Genomic DNA, 20,966 nt, shown 5'->3' with positions numbered 1-20,966 from the left:
CTGTCAGTGGAGCCCAATAAAAATGGACCGTTGACGTCTATAGTCTGCAATAGCGCTCAACGAATTAACTGAAGCTTGACTGATTAATCGGACGGCTGATTAACTCTTGTGATTATCGCCCTTCAAACATGAACCGAAAATAATCGTCTAAATGGCTGATATTTTCTGATTTTTAACTTTTTTGTGCGCAAGTAACTCTGGTGTCATTATTTATTGCACAGAAATCATGACCTTATATCCCTGAATATACAGTGTTCCCTCGTTTATTGGCATCGGCATGAGTCTCAAAAAATGGGATGCGATTTTTAATTTTGGTTAATAACTCTTTTATGATGGTAGCCTTTTACCCCTGGGTGATTTATTTCAGTTTTCATTATTTCCTATAACAAGTCAGCAGAATCATCGCCTGTCAAAAAAAAAATGTCGGGGTACATATTTAAGCATACAAGGTTGCAGTTTTGTGTATAATATATAATGGATTTGTGTGTAATAAATCATGATACCAATACTTTTTGGATACAACTGCTGAAAATGTGAGGGCACATCAAGGTGAAAAAGTTAAAAGAAATGGCAAATATCCGTCAGTAAATGAAGGCTGATCTAATCAGCAGGCCGATTAATCGGTCAGGTCCTAGAATATGCAGTGAATTGATCCTTGCGTCAATACAATGTGTGTGCATGGGCTGAGAACAGGCTATCACTCTAAACGACATCCGCTTGATTAATGTCTTTAGTATTGTGCTCGGTTCTCCCATGACAAAGTCTGCTCTTCAATTAATGAACTGAGAGAGGAGGAAGAACAGAGCAATGTGACTTGTCTGTTTGCGCATCAATCACTTTATTCTGCATTACCGAATTTACGCCTCCTCACACAGGGGTACGTCACTCAAATATCATCTGCGACAGCTGCAAGAAGCATGGCATCATGGGAATGCGATGGAAGTGCAAAGTGTGCTTTGATTATGATCTGTGCACACATTGCTACATGAACAACAAACACGACCTTAGCCACGCGTTTGAGCGATATGAGACTGCACATTCGCAACCGTAAGTATTCTTCGACCCCCCCCCTTTCTCCAGGATCATCACCTTCTATTTACTTTAGGTTTTTTTTTGTTTTTTAACTATTTTAGCCTCCCCTGATTGAGTCACACGGGTTAAGTATTACATTTAGACTACCTAAAGTCTAGGTAGGGCCCGAATGATTAATCTGCAGCCGATTAGATCAGTTCGTTGTGGGCCATCAAACACTTTCTGTCAAAAAAATCTGCATCAGCCAAAAAAAAAAAATATAGGTCAGGCCTACCCACAGACTGGAGATTGTACTTCATTTACCTTCATCAGAAAGGCTTTTTGTTACTGTTTATTAGGCAGAAGGATTACAGTAAACCACACATTTCATGCAGATGAATAACATATTTGAATAAGAACCACCTGTGGTAAACCACATTAATAATGGACGTTACATTTAAGCTAATTCGATCATTACTCTAAAAAGAAACCTATTGTTGACTGCTTCCAGTGGACTAAAGCCAAAGCTGGAAAAAAATATTATCTGCCCGGTGTTGACACTCGGGTTTCCTTCCGAGACGGTGGAAAACAAGGACAACTGATTATTATTGTGGAATAATACTGTACTTGTATAATAATGATAATGACAATAATTTCTCACAAAACGTCTGCATCACACTTACGGTTTATATTCACAAACATAGATTTTCGACATGTAAAAAGTATTTTTCACAATGTATACATGATAATATTAAGTAGGAACATTCTTCAAAGGCATACATCACCAAAAGTGCTGATGTCTAGATTTAGCTCAGGCAAACCAACAAGGCGTGCTGCCTGTACATAAACGCTATGTGAGCTGATTCCAAGTGTTCCTGCGCATCCAAATTTCCTGGCCTAAGTTCTCTCTGTAGAATGTATTCTTCTGCATCAGTTCACCGTAACACTCCAAACTGCTCCGGGCGCTGTCTGAATGTCAGCTGGATGGCCTGTGCTCATTTTAACGAGGTGATATATATGACCTAGATTTCTTGCTATAGTACATAATTGTTTATAGCAGTCGTTCTCAAATGGGGGGTATGTGCACCTACATGAAGGGACTTCAGGGGTAAATTTGATTTTAACTGAGTTTCTGGTAGGTATCAGCAAATATAAGCTAATGCTTATTAATTGCTGTAACGGGAACAGTACAATGTTCTTTTCAAATTAAGGACAAATTAATTGGAAGATGAAGCAGCTTATTCCCAAATTGTGTTATAGTGCCTCCTTTACGAAACGTCTTACTGTATGTCTTTATTTGGTTAAGTTTATATAGACGCGTTATCATTAGTGACACAATTTTCCGGCAGATGAGCCAGAAATATATCAAATGATGTTACATGATCTATCTTCTGGAGTTGCTGAGTAAAATGTGGCAAGAGATAACATTACATTTGTCGTTCCAAAGTTAAATAACTCAATGATGGCACGGCTCCCAGTTTCAAGGCTTTTTACTTTTCCCTGCCAAAAAAAAAAAGCTTTGCAATGGTTTGGGGGTGCTTGGCTGAAAAATATTTCACAGGGGGACATATTTGACAAAAGGTCAAGAAGCACTGGTTTATAGCAAAATCCAGCTCCAGGCCCACGTTTACATTTTTTTTTTTTGCCTGTGCCGTCAACATGCACATAGTGCCAATAACAGTTGTGTCCTTGAAACCATGGGTGGTCTCTTGGCCTTTTTGACAGGGAGTCGAATAAATGTAATCATTCTATTGGCATTTATTCTTTAATTTTACACAGTCTTGTATAAACAAACTGGTGACGCATTTTGACTCTCCAGTCAAATAGTACCCGGAGGATAGAATACAATTCTTGCCTAGTACCTGTATTGTAATGGTTAAATGTCGGTTGGAGCTTGTCACCTACTTGTTTTTCTCCAGAGATAATGATTTGTCTCTGATGTCTTAATGTCTTTGGCTCAGCAGTGCCCTTTGTTTTTGTTACTTTAACCTCCCAATCAAGTCAATACAGGCCTGCACTTAGACAATGCGAAAGAATTCTCATACATTTGGCTTTTTTCGTACCTTGTAGCAAAGTTAGACCTCTGCTGTTGTTTTCATAAGGTAGATATTTGCATTTTCTTCATTTTGTTTGAGATGCAACACTCGCTGCGATACATCTTTTTGTAATTCTGCGTCACATGAAGGTCATATGTTTTCAGAGAGCAGTTTTGTACTGTGTTATGTGCAAGATATATACATAAGCATCAGTATTTCCCCTTGAGCATAATTTCTAAATAGCTCAGTCATGGGACCGAGTGTTTTTTTCTTTTTTTTTGAAAGGGTCTTTTAGCCTGAATTTAGTAACAGTCCTTGGTGTACCTCCATTTATTTCTAACTGCTATGTTATGGGTCAACTTACCCAATTTAAAGTCGATTTAATGTTTTTAATTTGGTAGGGTTAGTGCACCGTTCCTAAATAGAACAAAGCTCACACATATTTGGTGGATAAGAAGACTTTTTACTTTATTAATCCTAACTGTTATTTTTGTTTCTTATGAACAGCAATAATGTTCAAGAATCAATGTGACTCCAAGGTGTAAGTAAATTAAAAAAAAAAAAAAACCTCTTTATTTACTCTGGTACGCAACCCCAGAGAAACATAGCACCCTAATTTCTGCCCATATGTAGCAACTCAAAACTACTGTATATGTAATTGATTTTTAAAATGTACTGTGATGAAAGTGGTGCATTATGTGACCCTGGTGTGGATGCATGAATGTTGCCTTTGGAAAAACGCAGATCTGAGGCACCTATTATGAAATCTCTTTGAAATTGACAATCTTAAAAATGATTCCATCAAATAGCCTAGTAATACCACTAACCTCCCGTTTTTAAATAAATGACTAAATTTGAACATTGTTTACGTTTTAATAATCTAATAAGGTTAGATGTTGATTGCTACAGCTGTTGTAGCTATAGTTACACATTATGTTGTATTTTATATACATAAATATTTTTAGACACCAACAGAATTAATCTGTGCTTAACTGGTTAACCATCGCAATGAGCATCAGCGCACTGTTGCTTACCATTTTAGGTCAGCAAAATATGAACTATCATTAAATTCACACATATGTGTTTTTACATGTACATCATACAGTACATGTAATAGTGTTCTATTTAAGTCACTTACAAACTGTTTCAATGACATTCCAAGAGTCAAGCTGCCCGTTTGCTACTATGTCAGTGACTTCCTGTTCTTCTTCTTGGTAAGCAGGCTGTGTACGTTTGATGTATAAAAAGGGGAAGTTGGAAATGGCTGGCTTGCAGACGTGAGATGCAGGCAAGCAGTATTATGCTAGGGCTGATTGTCCAATCGGGGGCCGGCGGAAGCGTAGACATGCAGTTGGGACAGGTTTTCTTTCTGGAGCAGCTGACTTTAGGGTAGTTGGGAACAGGGAGTGTCAAGACATAGGTGGGCAAGACTGGGCGGCAGGCAGGCGAGTAGTCAGGGACAAGCAGGGTCAAGACACGAGTAAGCAAGACAGGCAGCCTCTGACACCTAGTGCTTTTTGGGAAGGTCTTTATTTTGGATAGCTCCATGTACTAACATTGTCTTTAATGAAAGCTCGCAAAGTACTGAATCAGTAAGTGTTTTTAAAGCATTTGGCAACAAGGTGCAAAGTGCACAAAGCAAGCAGTGGAGACATATGTCAAGAGTCTTTACATATGTGGGGTTTTTTTCCAAAGTACTGCTGTGGTTTACCTTTCCCACGTTGTGATAATTGAACATCATTTTTCTCACTCGTTTTAATTAGAAATGATCCCAAACGTGTAATTTGCCCTGTTTTTGGGTGGTGTTTTCTCCCTTTCTACCAAATCAACATCGCATATGTCTGCCAGGAAGGTCGTTGTAGAAAACTGCGGCACAAAGATGGTTGCGGCACTGCTTTGAGGTGGATCCTTTTTGTTGATTGATTTTTAAAGTGAATTTGCCCTTTTTTTTTCCCTCAGCCTCAATGCTTTGTACTAGACCAAGGGACGGCACCCTATAACACTCAAAGAGCCATTTCGACCCAGTTTCCATGGAGACGACAACACTGGGAGCCTCATACACTTTATTAAATTTGAAATGATGTTTTATATATATATATATATATATATATATATATATATATATATATATATATATATATATATATATATATATATATATATATATATATATATATATATATATATATATATATATATATAAAAGCAAGGTAGAGCCAACGCTCACATGACTGCATGTGTGTGCGCCATATGTTTATAAGATGGTTGCTATGCATTTAGTTAATCGGCTCTTCTGCTCAAACAATCCGCATGCAGCATCTGGGAATTTATCAGGGCATGGAGCTGCTTAATCCTGCTTTTGCATATCAAGCTGCACACCTCCACCTGGTCTTTATTGTGCTCCACCCACCGTCAAAGTCAAGACACATCCGGCTAATGGAATGACATGTTTGGCTGGAATATTATTCTGGCGGTCCACAACACTATGCTCTGCTGTTCATAGACATTGAGAACTGACATTAGTCAATCTTTTTTTTTTTTTTTTTTTGTAATACCCCAATTGTCCTAATGCATGTATGCTCTCCTGTTTGCTTACAGTACCTAAGATAACCCTTGGCTGGCTTATTGTCAAGGACACTAGTTGTAGCTCTACTGGTTTGATCCCATCTGGCCAGAAAGGTGACGTTTTCTGGATTAGAAATCGTAATCCCTTAATCGATCTGTTGTCTTTCTAAGAACGGCTGTTTAGATCATGTGAAATTCTGAGTGGCAAGATATGAATAGTTGATGACCTGTTTGTATTTTGTGTCTTGTGTCATCAAGTCATTGTCAACATGAGCATTCATAACAATGTGATGTTCAGCGCTTCTGCCTCTGAATGACATCAATTAAAAGCAACATGATTAATTGCAGTTTTGAACAACAACGGTACACAAATGAGATTACTCATTGTTTGACTAACGTCTGATGGGCATGTGGCTTCATTCTTTTGGTATTTTCTTCAGTGAACATGATCAATCTATGTAGAGTAGTTGGCTCTACTATTTCACTCACACTGTGAAATATTTTTAAATTAAGTACCGTACGCGCTTACCAGCGCAAATAATTTTTGACTAATTAAAAAATAAAAAAAAGGGTTCAAACAATGTGCTGTGCCATTCGCGTCTGTTTTAATAAACTTTGGAACTCCATTTGTAGTGGTAGCTCCAGGCACATTTTCTGCATGAGATAGGTTGTGTTTTATTTCTGCTTTATTTCTGGGTAGTCTGCCAGAAAGATGCGTCTCTTAATAGCTATGCGCATCTGAATAAAATTTACCAAAATAAAAGCATACATTTTGCAAAAAAAAACAAAAAACAGAAAACTATTTTGTTCATTTAATTTTCAGTTATTGGAAGTCATTTCAGTAAACAGTTAAAATGCATGGGACTACAATAACACTGTTGTAATACTTGTTATTTTTCTATTTAAATTAAACGACATGTTTTCTAGATAATCCACCTTTTTTTCTCTTATGAACCATCCATCTGCTCCTGTTCCGGCCCTTTTGTTAACTTTAGAACCCTTTGCAGCCCTCAAGTCAAAGGGTTTTGCCCACCCCTGTACTAGACGGATGTGCAACACTTTAAATTATAGGTCTCAAATTCCAGTCCTGGAGGGCTGCAAACCTGCATATTTTCGATTCTGCTCTGTGAAACACACCTGATTCAAAAGATTAGGATCATTTTCAAGCTCCCGCAGAGCTTGCTGATGATCTAATAATTTGAATCAGGTGTGTTTTAGAGAGCAGCATGGAAAACAGGCAGTTTTGCGGGCCTCAAGGACTGGAGTTTGAGACCTATGCTTTAAATGTTGCGGCAATTAGGTTTTTTTCAAGTCACTCACGTGATATCAGCGCAGCGCGCTTGTAACAACAATAGCTGTACCTTTGCGTACATAGTTTTTCCAGTAGAAAAACTCTAGTAGCCACGAGCTAGTTTACGTTGAAAAAGCGTTCCAGTTGTGAATGTTACCATGACCTGAAGTGAAGGAGTTCAACCGGCTTCAACAAAGACATTTGATGTTGTGATGCCTGGTGTGAACTTGGGTCCACTTAAGCGTTTAAGGCGGCGCCAACGCTTTGCCCTGAGCTTGCTTGCGCTCCTAAAGCTCTGCTTTCAAGGATTAGCCTCGGAGCATCTGTCTTCAAAAGCACACTATTCCCAGCACAACTCTGTCAAAGCTCCAACAAAGATTTGCTGCTGTCTCTTGCTGTAGATTCTAGAAAACTAGACAGGGTGTGCTCAGACAGAGAATTCAATTGGTGAACTCAAGCTTCACATTTTAATGCAAAGCAAGGTCAAACTTTCTGATTTGATCAGGAAATCTTTCACAACGTTCGTTACAGCAGTTCCTGGACTTTTTTTTTTTTTTTGGCCCACGCTGGATTTTGAATATGACCCGTTCATTTTGCTGAAATGAACGTTGGTTTTTGATCTTTCAACGAAAGTATGGGAATAGGCAGTTCGTTTGCACCAAGATCTGATAAAATCTTTACAATAAGGTATGTTTGTATGTCACTGTCTTGATTGTCTGTCTGTAGAGTATGTATGGAGAAAAGGGTGTGGATAGTGATGCCTGTCGGAGCACACTTTTTCTTCTTTTTTTAAAGATAATTCACACACCTTGAAAATCTGTAGAGAAAGGATTGATTTTGTCATCTTGGTATCGTTTCAATCTCCCACGACCTTCCACACTATTTTGAGCATTTGACAGAAAGAAGGATTGTATGTCTCTGCAGTAAAAGAAATATTTGGCTCCCTGTAGCTCTGAATAGTCATCTTAGAAGCAAAACTGGGTTAGCATTTTGTCAAACCGAATTCATGGAAATACCATCGGTTTAGGGTTTTGATTGCAAATCATGGTTATTTAAATAATGCATTAATATGTCAATTATTATGACAAGGAATCCATGAATCCGATTTGAAAGAAAAGTTTTCTCTTTCATAGCAGAACATGAAAATGAACTGCTTTTTTTATCATTTGTTTTTTGGTTAGGTCTGTAACTTGGCAGAAAGGTAGATGAAAAATATCGATAGTTTTCCAAAGTAAAAGCAATTCTTTGTAAAGATCTTATTTTGCTTCAACGCAACGATGTTGTCCTTTGTTTCCATTGTATGCTAGGACAATGTTACACTTTAAATTATACAGAATAAGCAAAAGTGTTTGCTTAGCCTTTTTTTCTGTGTTCTTGTCGTAGAGTAAGCTTGGCACCGAGGCAAAACCTCCCACGGTTCATCCTCAAAGGAATCTTCCAGGGGGTTAAGGTAGTTCGTGGACCAGACTGGGACTGGGGCAACCAAGACGGTGAGTGGGATGCGACGAGGGTGTTGTTCTTCTCGCCCCTAAATTCGGAGTCGTGGCTGCCCCGCCACAGTATTTTGCCTGGGGAACCGTGCCTTTTTCAGCGTTTATTTATCTGCATCCCATATAACCTAACCTCACGTCATGTTAACTTGTGTGTCTGCATGTGCCTATTTTGCCAGTCTCTCATCTGTTTGTTGCGCAGCTGTGCTTATCACTGACTCTGTTCTTCTTCAGTCTTTTTATAAACCTAAGCCTCTTTACTCAAGTGTTCACTTTGTAGATTTGAAAAATATTGCTCTTTCTTTCAGATGCTTCTTTACCACAATCACAATCAAAATGAATGTTACTTTGAGAGCAATATGGACTGCACACAATGCATTTATTCCTGGTCCTATTGTCTGAACATACAGTAGCTATCCTCCCATTTCTGGGCTCGAGCGAATGAGTCAAAATGTCCTTTTGGTGGCTTTGAGCTCGACACCCCGGGGTTATGTGAAGTCACTCATCTGGTTCAAATGCTGTAAATGGCACTTGGGTACTGGATGCTCCGAGCACGCTCGGTAACCTCCGACCCACCTTGTAGCCTTTCATGTCACTGGTTTGTCCGCTGCGTTTGGCTACGGAGGAGGCATGATGAGTCTGATATCAAAATCACACACATGCTCTCATAATGAATATTGTCTTGGTGCCTCCATCTCCACGTTTTGTCACTTCCATGCGGCAATGTGAAATTGATCTATTTTCTTCACACGTATATGCATCGCATCTATTGACATCTCACTGCTTTCTATTTTCATAGCATGATTACTTCTATTTTAGTCTCTTGTTGACATTTCTTGCCTTCCCAAACAACTCATGTAACACCGTGACTTTTCCGTCTTTAAGGATACTCAATCCTCTCTTTATCTCCTGTTTACCAACACTCTGATTATCTCGTGCCTATTTGTGTTTGCGTTTGTATAGGCGGGGAGGGTAAGGTTGGGAAGGTAGTGGACATTCGTGGCTGGGATACTGAGTCTGGTCGCAGCGTGGCTAGTGTGACCTGGGCTAATGGCACCACCAATGTCTACCGAATGGGGCATAAGGGCAAGGTGGACCTCAAATATGTGTCTGACGGCCAAGGGGGCTTCTACTACAAAGACCACTTACCCATACTTGGTAAGACCGATTTTTCTAGTGATTACTTACCCACGTAGTGCATGATGTGTCTTTGTGCCAATGTGCCTTTAGCTCATCCCTCACATACAGGGAAAATGTTGATCATTCTAGTATTTAGGGCTCATTTTTTAAAGCAGACTTGATCTTACCAATATTTTTTGTCCATCCAGGAGAGCATGCAGAGCTGCAGCGCCAGGAGAGCGCTAATGCCCACTCCTTCCAACAGGGTGACAAGGTCAAATGTCTCTTGGAGGTTGACATTCTGCGACAGATGCAGGAGGGCCACGGGGGATGGAATCCCAAAATGGCAGAGGTATTCTAGTTCTGACCTCTGTGAATAATGATCCATACGGTGTGTTTTATTTGCCAGTGGATGAGACTTGCATCTGTTATTTTGCCATTAATAACACATTGTTCCTAGGAGGGATGGGCATGATAAATTAATGTATTGATTCCTTAAATTAAAGCAATACTTTAGCTACTGCGCCATTTTAGCAGTAATATATTTATTTTATTTTATTTTATTTATTTATTTATTTTAGCAGTAACCAATCCGTGATTGGTTGCTACCTGAGCACTGAGCACATGATATGGCATTTTCAGTTGATGGCAGGTGGAAAAATGTTTTAAAAATATTAATTGCATATGGAAATTAATTTAATTTGATGACTAAAAATTTTTTCAATTGACACATTTAAAAACACTTTTTCCACTTGCTGTCTGCTGAAAACGATATCACATGCTCAGGGCTCATGTACCGACCAATCTCAACTCACTTGTTTTCTGGGTTAAGTCGTGTGCCATTCACAAGCCTGTGATTGGTTGCTACCTGAGCACTGAACACATGATATGGCATTTTCAGTTGACGGCAAGTGTAAAAATGTTTTAAAGATATTAATTGAATATGGAAATTAATTTAGCTATCAAATTACTTACGGGCAAAATCCATCCATTATCTTGACTGCCTTTTCTCACAAGGGTCGTGTCTATCCCAGCTGTCTTTGGGGAGTAGGCGGGGTACTGGTTGCTAACAGATTGCAGGGCACGCAAAGATGAACAACCAACCATGCACACACTCAATCACATCTAAGGACAATTCAGAATGTCTGATATACGTACCATGCATGTATTTGGAATGTGGGAGGAAACAAGAGTGCGCGGAGAAAAGCCATGTGGGTGAGGGGAGAACGTGCAAACTTGACGCTGTAAGACCGGAGCAGAAATGTACCCGCCGCCGTCAGTCTGCCCAGCACTGGCTTGTTGTGTATGGAAAAGTTGCTAAATGCCATAAGAATCTGTAGATATGTGTTTAATTTGCCACAATTCCTATACCCACTGCATTTTTTTTTTTTTTTTTTTTTTTGAAAAGCTGTGAATTGCATTTTCCCAACAGGAGTGAAAGGGTACATCACACATTCATGTTGAATTGTATTGTGTACTGTAAGTGCGACATCTCAAACAAAATAAAGAAGAAATAAAATAATTTCCAAGAAAAAATCAAGCACAGCAGCATTGTGGATTAAATGGATTGAGTAAGATTAGTCTGGTTAGCAAAATGTTTCATATGCTGGACTGACTTTCACAGCTGGATTTTTTGTTTTTTTTTTTAAATCTCAAGTTTTTGTTTCTGAATCGTGTCTTAATGGAAATTTGGGGAAAACATAGTATACCCTATTACTTGCAACCAGCAGAAGTTTATATACTCTTAATTGCTCCCCACAAAAAAGATGACATGCCATTATTACGCCAGTGGCTCAGATGGACTTTGATGTTTGTCTTTGCGAAAGAAGATAAATGCTTTGGGGCTTTGCTACTAAAGGGAACGTTAAGGTCAAAGCCATGCAGAGGGAGACCAGAGGCCAAACAGCCTCTTTGTGTTTGCAGTACATTTGCCGGATCGGGACAGTTCATAGAATTACTGATCGGGGAGATGTCAGAGTCCAGTACAGCAACAACATCCGCTGGACTTTTCATCCGGGGGCTCTTACCAAGGTACTCGGTTACAGTTTCATCTTTGCTGTCGTTTCATACGTGTTGGGCATATTGCCCGATATCATCTAGAAAACTATGCTTGCAATTTGTCTCTCATTTACCTAGGTGAACACGTTTGGGGTTGGCGAACTTGTGCGAGTCTTGGAGGACATAGATAGTGTCAAGAGGCTGCAGGCAGGCCATGGAGAATGGACGGACAGCATGGCTCCCGTACGCTCATGCTCATGCCACACCAGCCACAAGTCTTTATTTTCCATGAGAGTATGAGATCAGTGAATATTAGAGATGGACTAATATGTTTTTTTTTTCAGGGCCAATACTTAACAAGAACTATTAGTACTCAAGGAGGCCGATAACCAATATTTGGAGCTGATAGTCTTTTCAGAAGTTAAAATGTTGGTGTCAAAACAAAAATGAAAAATACAAACTCTATTGTGGTCAATTTTAGATGATGAGTACATTTTCAAACATACTATAGCATGTTTAGTCAATGATTTTATAAATATAAATGTCAATTTATGTGTTTTTGGATTAATATTATACAACATGCATCTCGGTTGTAAAATTCTGATAAAAGTTTGAGATCCCATCATCAGCAGCGTATCTAAAAAAAGTTAAATGAAAGCTTAAACAAGTAATTAGCTTTCTATAGTTTGCTACAGTAAATTCTCCAAAATTTAAAAACCACAAGAATGTTAAAAAAAACAAAAACACAAGACAAAACCAGACAAAACCAACAGGTGCATTGTTCCAGTGTCTATTTTTTTTTTTTGTAGCCCTTAATTGCAAGAGTCTAAAAGGTCTTCACAAATTCACAATGGCATCCCTTGAACTAAGCTCCCAGAGGGACAAGTAAAAACTCAAACAAAACTTTCTGGGGAAAAAATAAAAAGCCTTGAGAAGGGGCCCCAGGGCGGAAGAGATCCCTTTCCAAGTTCAACAGGCTGGAATGGATGCCGAATGGCTCAGCAGAATCGCCCTAGTTAAGTGAAGAAAATTTGAATACATAAGTTTACCCAAATGAAGGCAGTTTTCAAAGGATTGTCCTAAAAACACGCCAGTATTAGTCAATATTATTGAACATTGTGTGAATAATTGGACCGGTCGATAATTATTTGACCCCTCGTGAATATTAATCAGTGGTCACCCATATTACTTAATTTACTGCCAGGTGCTGGGCCAGATTGGTAAGGTGCTGAAAGTATATGCAGATGGCGACCTCCGCGTGGCGTTCAGAGGCCAGACGTGGACATTCAACCCAGCGTGTCTCTCGGCCCAGCCACTGGAGGTGGACGCCAACCTCATGACGGCTGAGAACCCCAACGAATCTGGAAGTAAGGCCTCTGCCAGGACCCAGGGGCTTTTCTCAAACACTCCATCTCAATTTGTCCTCCTACTTTTGTTTATTCTCCCTTGCATGTTCTCCTTCCAATTGCTCTACGGTTATTGTGCGTTGACACATTCATGTATTGAATTTCACAGGCGTTCTTTGGCTCCTTTTAATTTGCGTACCTGTGCTTTATTTATGCAAATAATTCTGTGTGTTTACAGTGAGATTTCAGGTCTTTTTTTGTTTGTTTTTTTTCTCTACTGTCAGAGTTCTGTCCTCCTTATTTTCCGCATGCACCTGCAATGTCGTATCTATGTTACTTTGCATGGTTGGGGCATTTTGACTCATTCCTACAATTTGTCAGTGATTTCAGCTTGACAATACAAAAACAACCTTTTTCTCTGTTGTACTGTTTCAGCACTTTCAATGGCTTTTGGACACCATTATTGTCATATTGTCAATGGATTTGAAAAAAATAAGACATCTTTCTCTTCTTTTGTCTTCCCATCCCTTCCCCTATCTTTGTCGCTGCTCAGGAACAGTCATTTCTGTGTTGGAAAAACTGCTGTCCCAGTCTACAGAACAGGACAATCCCAACCGACTCGTCATTGAGGCAGCACACGGTAGCGCCAATAAAGTCAGGGAGTTGTTGCAGAAGTATCCTGATAAGGTGAGTGCGACTTTTACTTTTTGTTTCGTGCCAAGGGATCTTTTTTGTTTAATTGTTTTCATGCAGGTTAATCTTTAGTTTTTACGCACTATTTTTGAGTTTACAAGCAAGATACCCAGAATTTACATTAAGGCAAATTTATCTGTCTTGACTAAACAAAATACTTGACAAGTGAAACAATGTGTTATTAAATAAACAAAATAAGCATCAGAGCATAGTTACAGTACATCCCCCAGCTTGTACTGATTAAACTGTAATTTCTGAATGTTGCTCATTATAAAATACTGGTGCCTCAAGAAGTTCCATAACCATGCCCTTAACTCAAAACACTCATCTCAAATCATCTTTCTGCAATCCATCTATAATCTGTTGCAGCCTCCTTAAAAAAAAGTACATTTCTTACAAAAGGGGTAAATTGCATGTTAAAACGGGAGGTAGCCTGTTATACTTGATTTAAAAAAAGAATATGTTGTAGTTAGTATATAGTAGGTAGTATATAATTAGCGTATAGTTATGTAGAATCTTTAGAATTAAACAGTTTGCACATCTTGATGAATTAATCGCCTCTGCTTCTGGTGTGTATGGCTTGGCCACTAGGCATCAGTAAAATACAGTCATGAGTTTCACAACTACTGTAAGGTGCACTAGTATTATTTCACTGTGGATTAAAAAAATGTAGTCCTTTCGAAATTGTTATATTTTGTGTTTACATGGATTGACGCACCATTGGTGTTTAAATATACACGTGGTTTAAAGTGCTTTGACACTGATGATTAAATGGTGGTTGTTTGCCCATCTATGACATTACTCACTCATATCTCAAGGCACCTCTGTAATCATTTTGTAATGTAATGCCCCATGGGCAGAACGTAATTTGATATCTACTATGCATTGCAGATAAGCTGACAGGTTCAAAACCTCCCCATTTTGAACAGAACTCAAAGTAATTTCTGGAAATGGCAGATTAGTGCAGAATTAACAGAAAGATGAAGCCGTCCAAAGCGGAACTGCCGTCAATAGCACCCATGTCCAATGCCTTGACCCACGTCACCCATATGAATCACGTCAAGGCCAGGCCGTGACTCATCATGTGACAACGATAACACTCTAGGTGATAATGAGCCCACAAGAAGTTTGCTGCAAGATGCTAAAATATGATGTAGGACAAGTTGTTCTCATGAAAAAAAAACATGTGATATATTTGCTTGAATATATGATACTAATAACGATGAATTAATGATTATCAAAGCAAGTACTTATTGAATCCTTTATTTAAAGAAAAATCATGCAGTACCTTTTTAGCAGCACCGCATCTGTATTTGTACACAACCGGCCTGCGTCCCCGAATAGTTTCATATGTCCATCAGTTTTGGTTTTCGCGGTTGGTTCAAGACCCAGTTTAATTAGTTCAAGGACGTCAGAGGTAAGTTCTCCGTCTACTGTAAAGTAAATGTAAATGAGCTCCTTCACGAGAATACGCAGGCCGGACAGCATTCCAAACCGCATCAGTAAATAAACAAATATCCTCAGAATGGGAAGACATGGGAGGGGCACGCTTAGTTTTATGAAAGGCAAAGAGAAAACTATGACAGAGAGCTTGCACTGTTCCTGTGGTTCAGGTGTCACCTGTCGCACCCAAAGATCACATGAGTAGCCCGCGGGGCTGTTCTGCAAATAGCTTACTAATGACCGAACGTTGGTGATTTTCAATTAATTTTACAATTATACATGTATTACATTTACATTACATATTACACTTGATTTTTGCGTTTACGACAGCTGTTCCTTAATTATTGTGAAAAATCATTAACATGAGCAGTGTCTTCACATAAGCTACCAAAGAAGTAGCTCTCGGTTTCAAAAAGGTCGGTGACCCCTGCTGTAGTTTGTCTCGCCACCCAGCAAGAAGGTGATTAGCTATGTCTCGATTAGCTTATTTAGCTGTCGTTGTAGCTTGTTAGCCATAAGTTGAGCTGCAGTCACGTGCTCTTTTCATACTTTTCAAATAAAGGATGACTGAAAATTTTCCACCCTGTGTCAAGCACACCGGTTTTGTCTGCTAGCCAAGAACATGAGTGGTAAATCTTGCACATCATTTAAGTGTGCAATGGGAACGGCACATTTTGGAGCCACTTTTCGGGGGGGGAAATGTTCAGGTCAGGCTCAGTTGTCATGGGTGAAAGTTGGGTAGGGTAGGCAAATTCGCAAAATGGAACACGTGATGTTATGCAGTGGTTTCTGTCACGATTGCATACCTGCGTACCACTTAGGTGCATCCCTGTGTATAGTGGAGCTCCGTAGTATCCAGTCGTTATTTATAAAATGTATGCAACACCAGTCCTTTTACATTTTTGGGCATTCTGTGCTGCAACTGTCTTCTTCAAGTTCCACTAAAGATTGTCTATGGTGGTTAAAATCGGACCAGAAGTCGCTTCGGAATCTTCCACCCCTTTGTCTGCAAACCAGCAATGATAGCATTGGAGATATAGTTGGGACTGTTGCCCTTTCCTCTCAGTTTGTTTTGTCGTGGACTTCACCACTTTTACAGCCAAGATATTCTGAACAATCATTGGTTACGTCTACAGCTGTCGTCAATACCTGGTTAAAAACACTTGATTCACACATCTGTGAAAAAGTGGACATTCTTAAGAGGTTGGTTAATTTTGCCATAGAAGAAATCACCAAAAGGGCTTTTGTTAGTATATTATGCAAAGTATGTAGTAATGTATTTTACACACTTTTTTTGATCTGACTATAAACAAGTTGAGAAACAAAAACTATTATACTAGCTATAGTAGCTAAAAATGTGTAAAGGCAGTGGGGGTGGAATCATTATGAACACAACTAGCAGTGCAATGCAAAATACTAAAGCAAGGAATCTCAAAAGACAGATTTCTTATAAAAGAACAATATGTGCGAAAGTGATACAGTTCTCTTAATCTGGTTTAGAGTTGCAAAGGTCTCGCTGTATATGTGACGATCATACTGTGTATATTTATATATCTGCTGGTGACGACTAGGCTGCACTACGCCTATGAGGATTATGGACCACGTGTATAAGCAACGTGGTTGCCATTCACGCTCAGATTATTCCCAGCCAGAGTTAGTTTGCCTCGGCTTGTCTTCAGTCCACCTCTAATGAATCTTCAACTTCGCTTATGCCCCTGGCAGGTGGACATCAAGAACCAGGGCAAAACAGCACTGCAGGTGGCTGCGCACCAAGGCCACATGGAAGTGGTGAAGGCCCTGCTCCAGGCCAACAGTGCCGTTGAAGTCAAGGATGAAGATGGCGACACGGCGTTACACTACACTGCCTTTGGGTGAGGGCGCAGCTGCTCCAGGTTGCCTTAAAAACAATAACAAAGCAATTATTGTCAAATTTGGCGAATGATAATCCACTCAGATGAGACCAAGTGCTTAATCGTCAGTTATATCCTCCGCTCTGACTCTCAAATGGGCTGCACCTCACAATCGACTCATCCAGGATTAATGCAACGGTTGTGTAGCTGGCGCCTGCCAAGCGTATAAAATGACAGTTTTTAACCTAGAATTTCTAAAGTATTCTACGGCTTCTTTTGTGTGTGTCTCCTTTGTTTGATCCAGTAACCAGGCGGAGATTGCGAGGTTACTCTTGAGCAAGGGTGCAAATGTTAACCTCCTGAACAACTCCATGTGTTCGGCTCTCCACATTGCTGTCAACAAGGGCTTCACAGATGTTGTGCGTGTGCTCATTGAACATTCGTCCGACGTTAATCTCCAGGTGAGAGGGCTTTCCTTAATGCCATCCTTATTCAGGAATAATGCATTCAGCGCAGTGAATTGTTATTGTCCATGTGCTATCGCTTTTACAGCGGGCCAGGCATTAACTCGTAATGGTCTTTTAAAGCATTCGCACAATTTCTTTGACATTTATGCCTTTCGACTGTGACCCTTCCTTTCAACCCCATTAAAGTAATTGAGTGTCTGTTCAAGAGCTGCCTCGAAACTCACGAGCATATTCTTCTGCTTGACTTGTGACCTTTCAACTAAAAAGGTGGAATTTCAGTCTTGGGTTTGGTGTTGTGTCAAATCAGTGAGGCTATTTTCATTGAAGTCTAAATCACAAGTTTGATCTAAAAACTATATTTGCACAGCTGCGGCTAGCACGTCCGCCTCACAGTTCAGGGACCCGAGTTTGAATCCAAGTCGTGCCGTCCCTCCCCATTGGAGTTTGCATGTGCTCCCCGAGCCCACGTGGGTTCTCTCCGGACACTCTGGCTTCTTCCCACATTCCAAAAACCTGCATGGCAGGTGTATTGGACAGAGGAATTTTTCCTTATTTGTGATCGGGCGCGTGAATGGTTGTTAGTCTCTGTGTGCGCTGCAATTGGCTGGCAACCGGTTCAGGGTGTCCCCCGCCTTCTGCCCGAAGTCATTTGGGATAGGCACCAGCAAGCCTGCGACCCTTGTGAAGATAAGCGGCTCTGTAAAACGGATGGATGGATTTGCACAGCTTGAAATAGAATGCCTCTTGATGAAATGTGAATAATCCTACCAATTAGTCTATCGATTAATTGGATTATTTACCGAGCATGGTCTAATCACATCTCCCACTTCCACTCCTAGGATTCCTATGGGGACACACCTCTGCACGATGCCATCGTTAAAGATTTCCGCAGTATCATTGAGATTCTGGTTGTGGTGCCCAACATTGACTTCACTCAACAGAACCACAGAGGATTCAACCTCTTGCACCATGCAGCACTCAAAGGAAACAAACTGTGAGTAAAGTTCATTCTGTCATAAAGGCTTGTTTCCTTTACAAGATGGCCTCGATTAGGGTGCCTGTATTTTAAAACTTGTAAATCTATTATCTAAATCCATTATCTAAATCTATCATCTAGTTCAAATTTCTAACAAATGTAAGCGCTTATTCTAAAAGTCATCTTGGATGACAGTTCAACAACATGAAATACGCCGATGCACTCACAGTGATGCAAGTTTCGATTGCATGGTCCCTTTTCTGTGCCAGTGTGGCAAAAGCAGTGTTCATCTGCCCCTTGAGTTCAGATTTTGATTTGTGAAATAAATTATAAAATGTTTCCAATGTGTCAGCAGCATTGTGCTCATGAACTGCTCATGGCTCTGCTTGAGATGTCCCTACCATATGAGCGGTCATCGAATAAAAACCATTAATCAACTGCCAAATGTGAGAGTACAGTACTCACTTTGTTTTGCTTCTCCACACAGCTGCCAATAGTTGAATGCAAGCACTTTCTGTCCCAAACCGTGTTCATAAAACTGGAATTCATTTGGCACAACATACATCACGGTGCCACATTGGAAACCTGCCGCTAGATATGCTCAGCTTGCATTCACTTTCACTATATTAGACACGGAAACAGGTCAAAGTTCCTCCAGTTCTGGTTTGCCGCAAACATGAATTTCGATGAAAACTGTGTTACATACACATGGCCCAAACAATCGGTTCTTGGCTGGGCTAGGAAAGAAAACGACAACAACAAAAATGCGTGTCGGGGCACCATCTACGTAAGAGTCGGACAGTAAAATTGGACTGGAAAAAATCTGTCAGATAAGACTCAAAATGGGGTCTGTCATTGGTTACAACTGGGACATCTGGTCTCAAAATCTCAAAATAGGAAGTAACTATGCGGATAATACTAAACCTTTTACATCAAGATACTGTTTAATAGATTGATTTTTTTTTTTTAATGGGTTTGACTTATATTTACGGAACTACGGAACTGCCTAGTGGCATGCTGGAAGAGTGGTTAGCATGTCCACCTCATAGTGAAGTGTTCCGAGTTCAATTCCGGCTCGCTTCTCCCTTCCTGCCCTCGCGGGTTCACTCCGGCTTTCTCCCACATCCCAAAAACATGCACGGTAGGTGTATTGGACACTCTAAATTGTCCTTAGGCGTGATTGGGTATGTGAATGGTTGTTCGGCTCTGTGTGCGATAAGATAAGCCAGAAAAGTGGGGAGCCTCCATTTTTGTGATTATTCCATTCTAGAAAGCCCGACTAAAACTGGATTGTGGAAACCAAAGCAATAGTTCCCATTGGAAATGATGTAGCGTAAATTCCAGATCAAGTGCACCTAAATACATGCGGAAGCCTGGAATTGCCAATGTGGAGTTTACATTTTTGACTGGCTAACCCATTCAAACATTACTTACAAACAATTTCAAACAAATTAGCAAGTACATCTGAGCATATTTAAGTACGGTTGAAAATAATACATTCAATTTCAAAATGTTTACTTCATATTAGCACTTCAATGTCCTTCTTTCTTTTTTTTTCATTTATATAACTTTTTCACAAATATGTAAATCTTATAAAATATTATAGAGGGAGATCAGGTTACGTTATTTGACGTAAAATACTTATTTGCACTGTTTCTACCTGCTGGAAAATATTTTATAATAGTGAGTCGGAAGAGCTGACTTATTTACGCAACTTGATATTTTTCGCAGTCCACCAAGTGTGCCTCACCGTGATGAGGTTTGTGCTCCTGTGCTCCAGGGCTTTTATGACCTCATTTGAACTTTCCTTCCAAATTATAGCGAAACCGCACGGTGGAAAATTGTCCCCTGCTCTTTTTAAAGCGCTGCCATGAGGACAAAAACAAGACTGGAAAGCACCAGCGTCCCCATATATTTCCTAACTAAGGCAATGCCACCTCATTTGAGGTTTCCGTCTGTGACTTTAAAAGAGTTTATGTAATTTGGTAGATACTAGCTGGGAAACCTATACTGTAATGTGAGCGTCCTGTTATTATCATTCGATGGAGTCCTATGGTCATTTGGGGGACACCGTTTCTCTAGGTCAGCCTTTTAAGTCAGTCTTTAAAGTCAGTCTTTTAAGTCAGCCTTTTAAAACAGTCGTTCTAGCCCAGGGGTGGGCAATTTCGCTCCTCGAGGGCCGGTATCCTGCATGTTTTCTATCTCAAACACACCTGATTCTATGGATTCGAATTATTATCAAGCTCCAGCAGAGCCCGTTAATGAGCCAATGGGTTAAATCAGGTATGTTGGCGAGCGAAAACTGGAAAATATGCAGGAATTTCCCTCCCCTGTTCTAACCGCTTTTTGTTTACACGTCAGAATAAAAATTTAGGAGAATTGCCATAAAAGATAAATGTTGTGTTCAGTGTTTCTCAATTATATTTTGCCACCCCCCTCCAGGAAAGAGAAAACTTGCCACGCCGACCATAAATAAGATTATTATCTATAAATAATTTGTGAAGTCTACTTTTTAGCATTGGCAAAAGGAAAAAAACAAAACAAACCACTTTTCGACAACTTAACCACTTTTTTTTTTACTTACGGTATATATATATATATATACCGGTTAAAGGTTTGTCCAAGCCAAAAAAAAAGAACAAAAAACAAGTGCAACAAAGTGTCTGAATAAATGATGCCAA

General features: G+C 39.8%; 1 protein-coding gene across 3 annotated transcripts in view; it reads left to right on the top strand.

The window, feature by feature from the left end:
• Positions 1-20,966, top strand: part of mib2 (MIB E3 ubiquitin protein ligase 2) — a 49,924-nt gene that overhangs the window by 20,253 nt on the left and 8,705 nt on the right. For 2 of the 3 annotated variants that reach the window (XM_088409029.1, XM_088409028.1), the window contains exons 3-13: positions 876-1,047; positions 8,287-8,393; positions 9,357-9,551; positions 9,722-9,864; positions 11,436-11,543; positions 11,649-11,753; positions 12,715-12,877; positions 13,410-13,543; positions 16,715-16,863; positions 17,147-17,303; positions 18,149-18,303. In XM_088409029.1, the coding sequence (XP_088265155.1) occupies positions 876-1,047; positions 8,287-8,393; positions 9,357-9,551; positions 9,722-9,864; positions 11,436-11,543; positions 11,649-11,753; positions 12,715-12,877; positions 13,410-13,543; positions 16,715-16,863; positions 17,147-17,303; positions 18,149-18,303 (1,588 nt within the window). Of the gene's footprint in view, positions 1-875; positions 1,048-7,253; positions 7,591-8,286; positions 8,394-9,356; positions 9,552-9,721; positions 9,865-11,435; positions 11,544-11,648; positions 11,754-12,714; positions 12,878-13,409; positions 13,544-16,714; positions 16,864-17,146; positions 17,304-18,148; positions 18,304-20,966 lie in introns of those variants that run through there. The other variant, XM_088409030.1, reaches the window with a different exon arrangement.

The sequence above is a fragment of the Hippichthys cyanospilos genome, chromosome 2 (genome assembly GCF_059441005.1).
Source record: "Hippichthys cyanospilos isolate Australia breed blue-spotted pipefish chromosome 2, RoL_Hcya_1.0, whole genome shotgun sequence".
NCBI classification, from domain to species: domain Eukaryota; kingdom Metazoa; phylum Chordata; class Actinopteri; order Syngnathiformes; family Syngnathidae; genus Hippichthys; species Hippichthys cyanospilos.
This window is presented reverse-complemented; position numbering and strand designations above follow the sequence as displayed.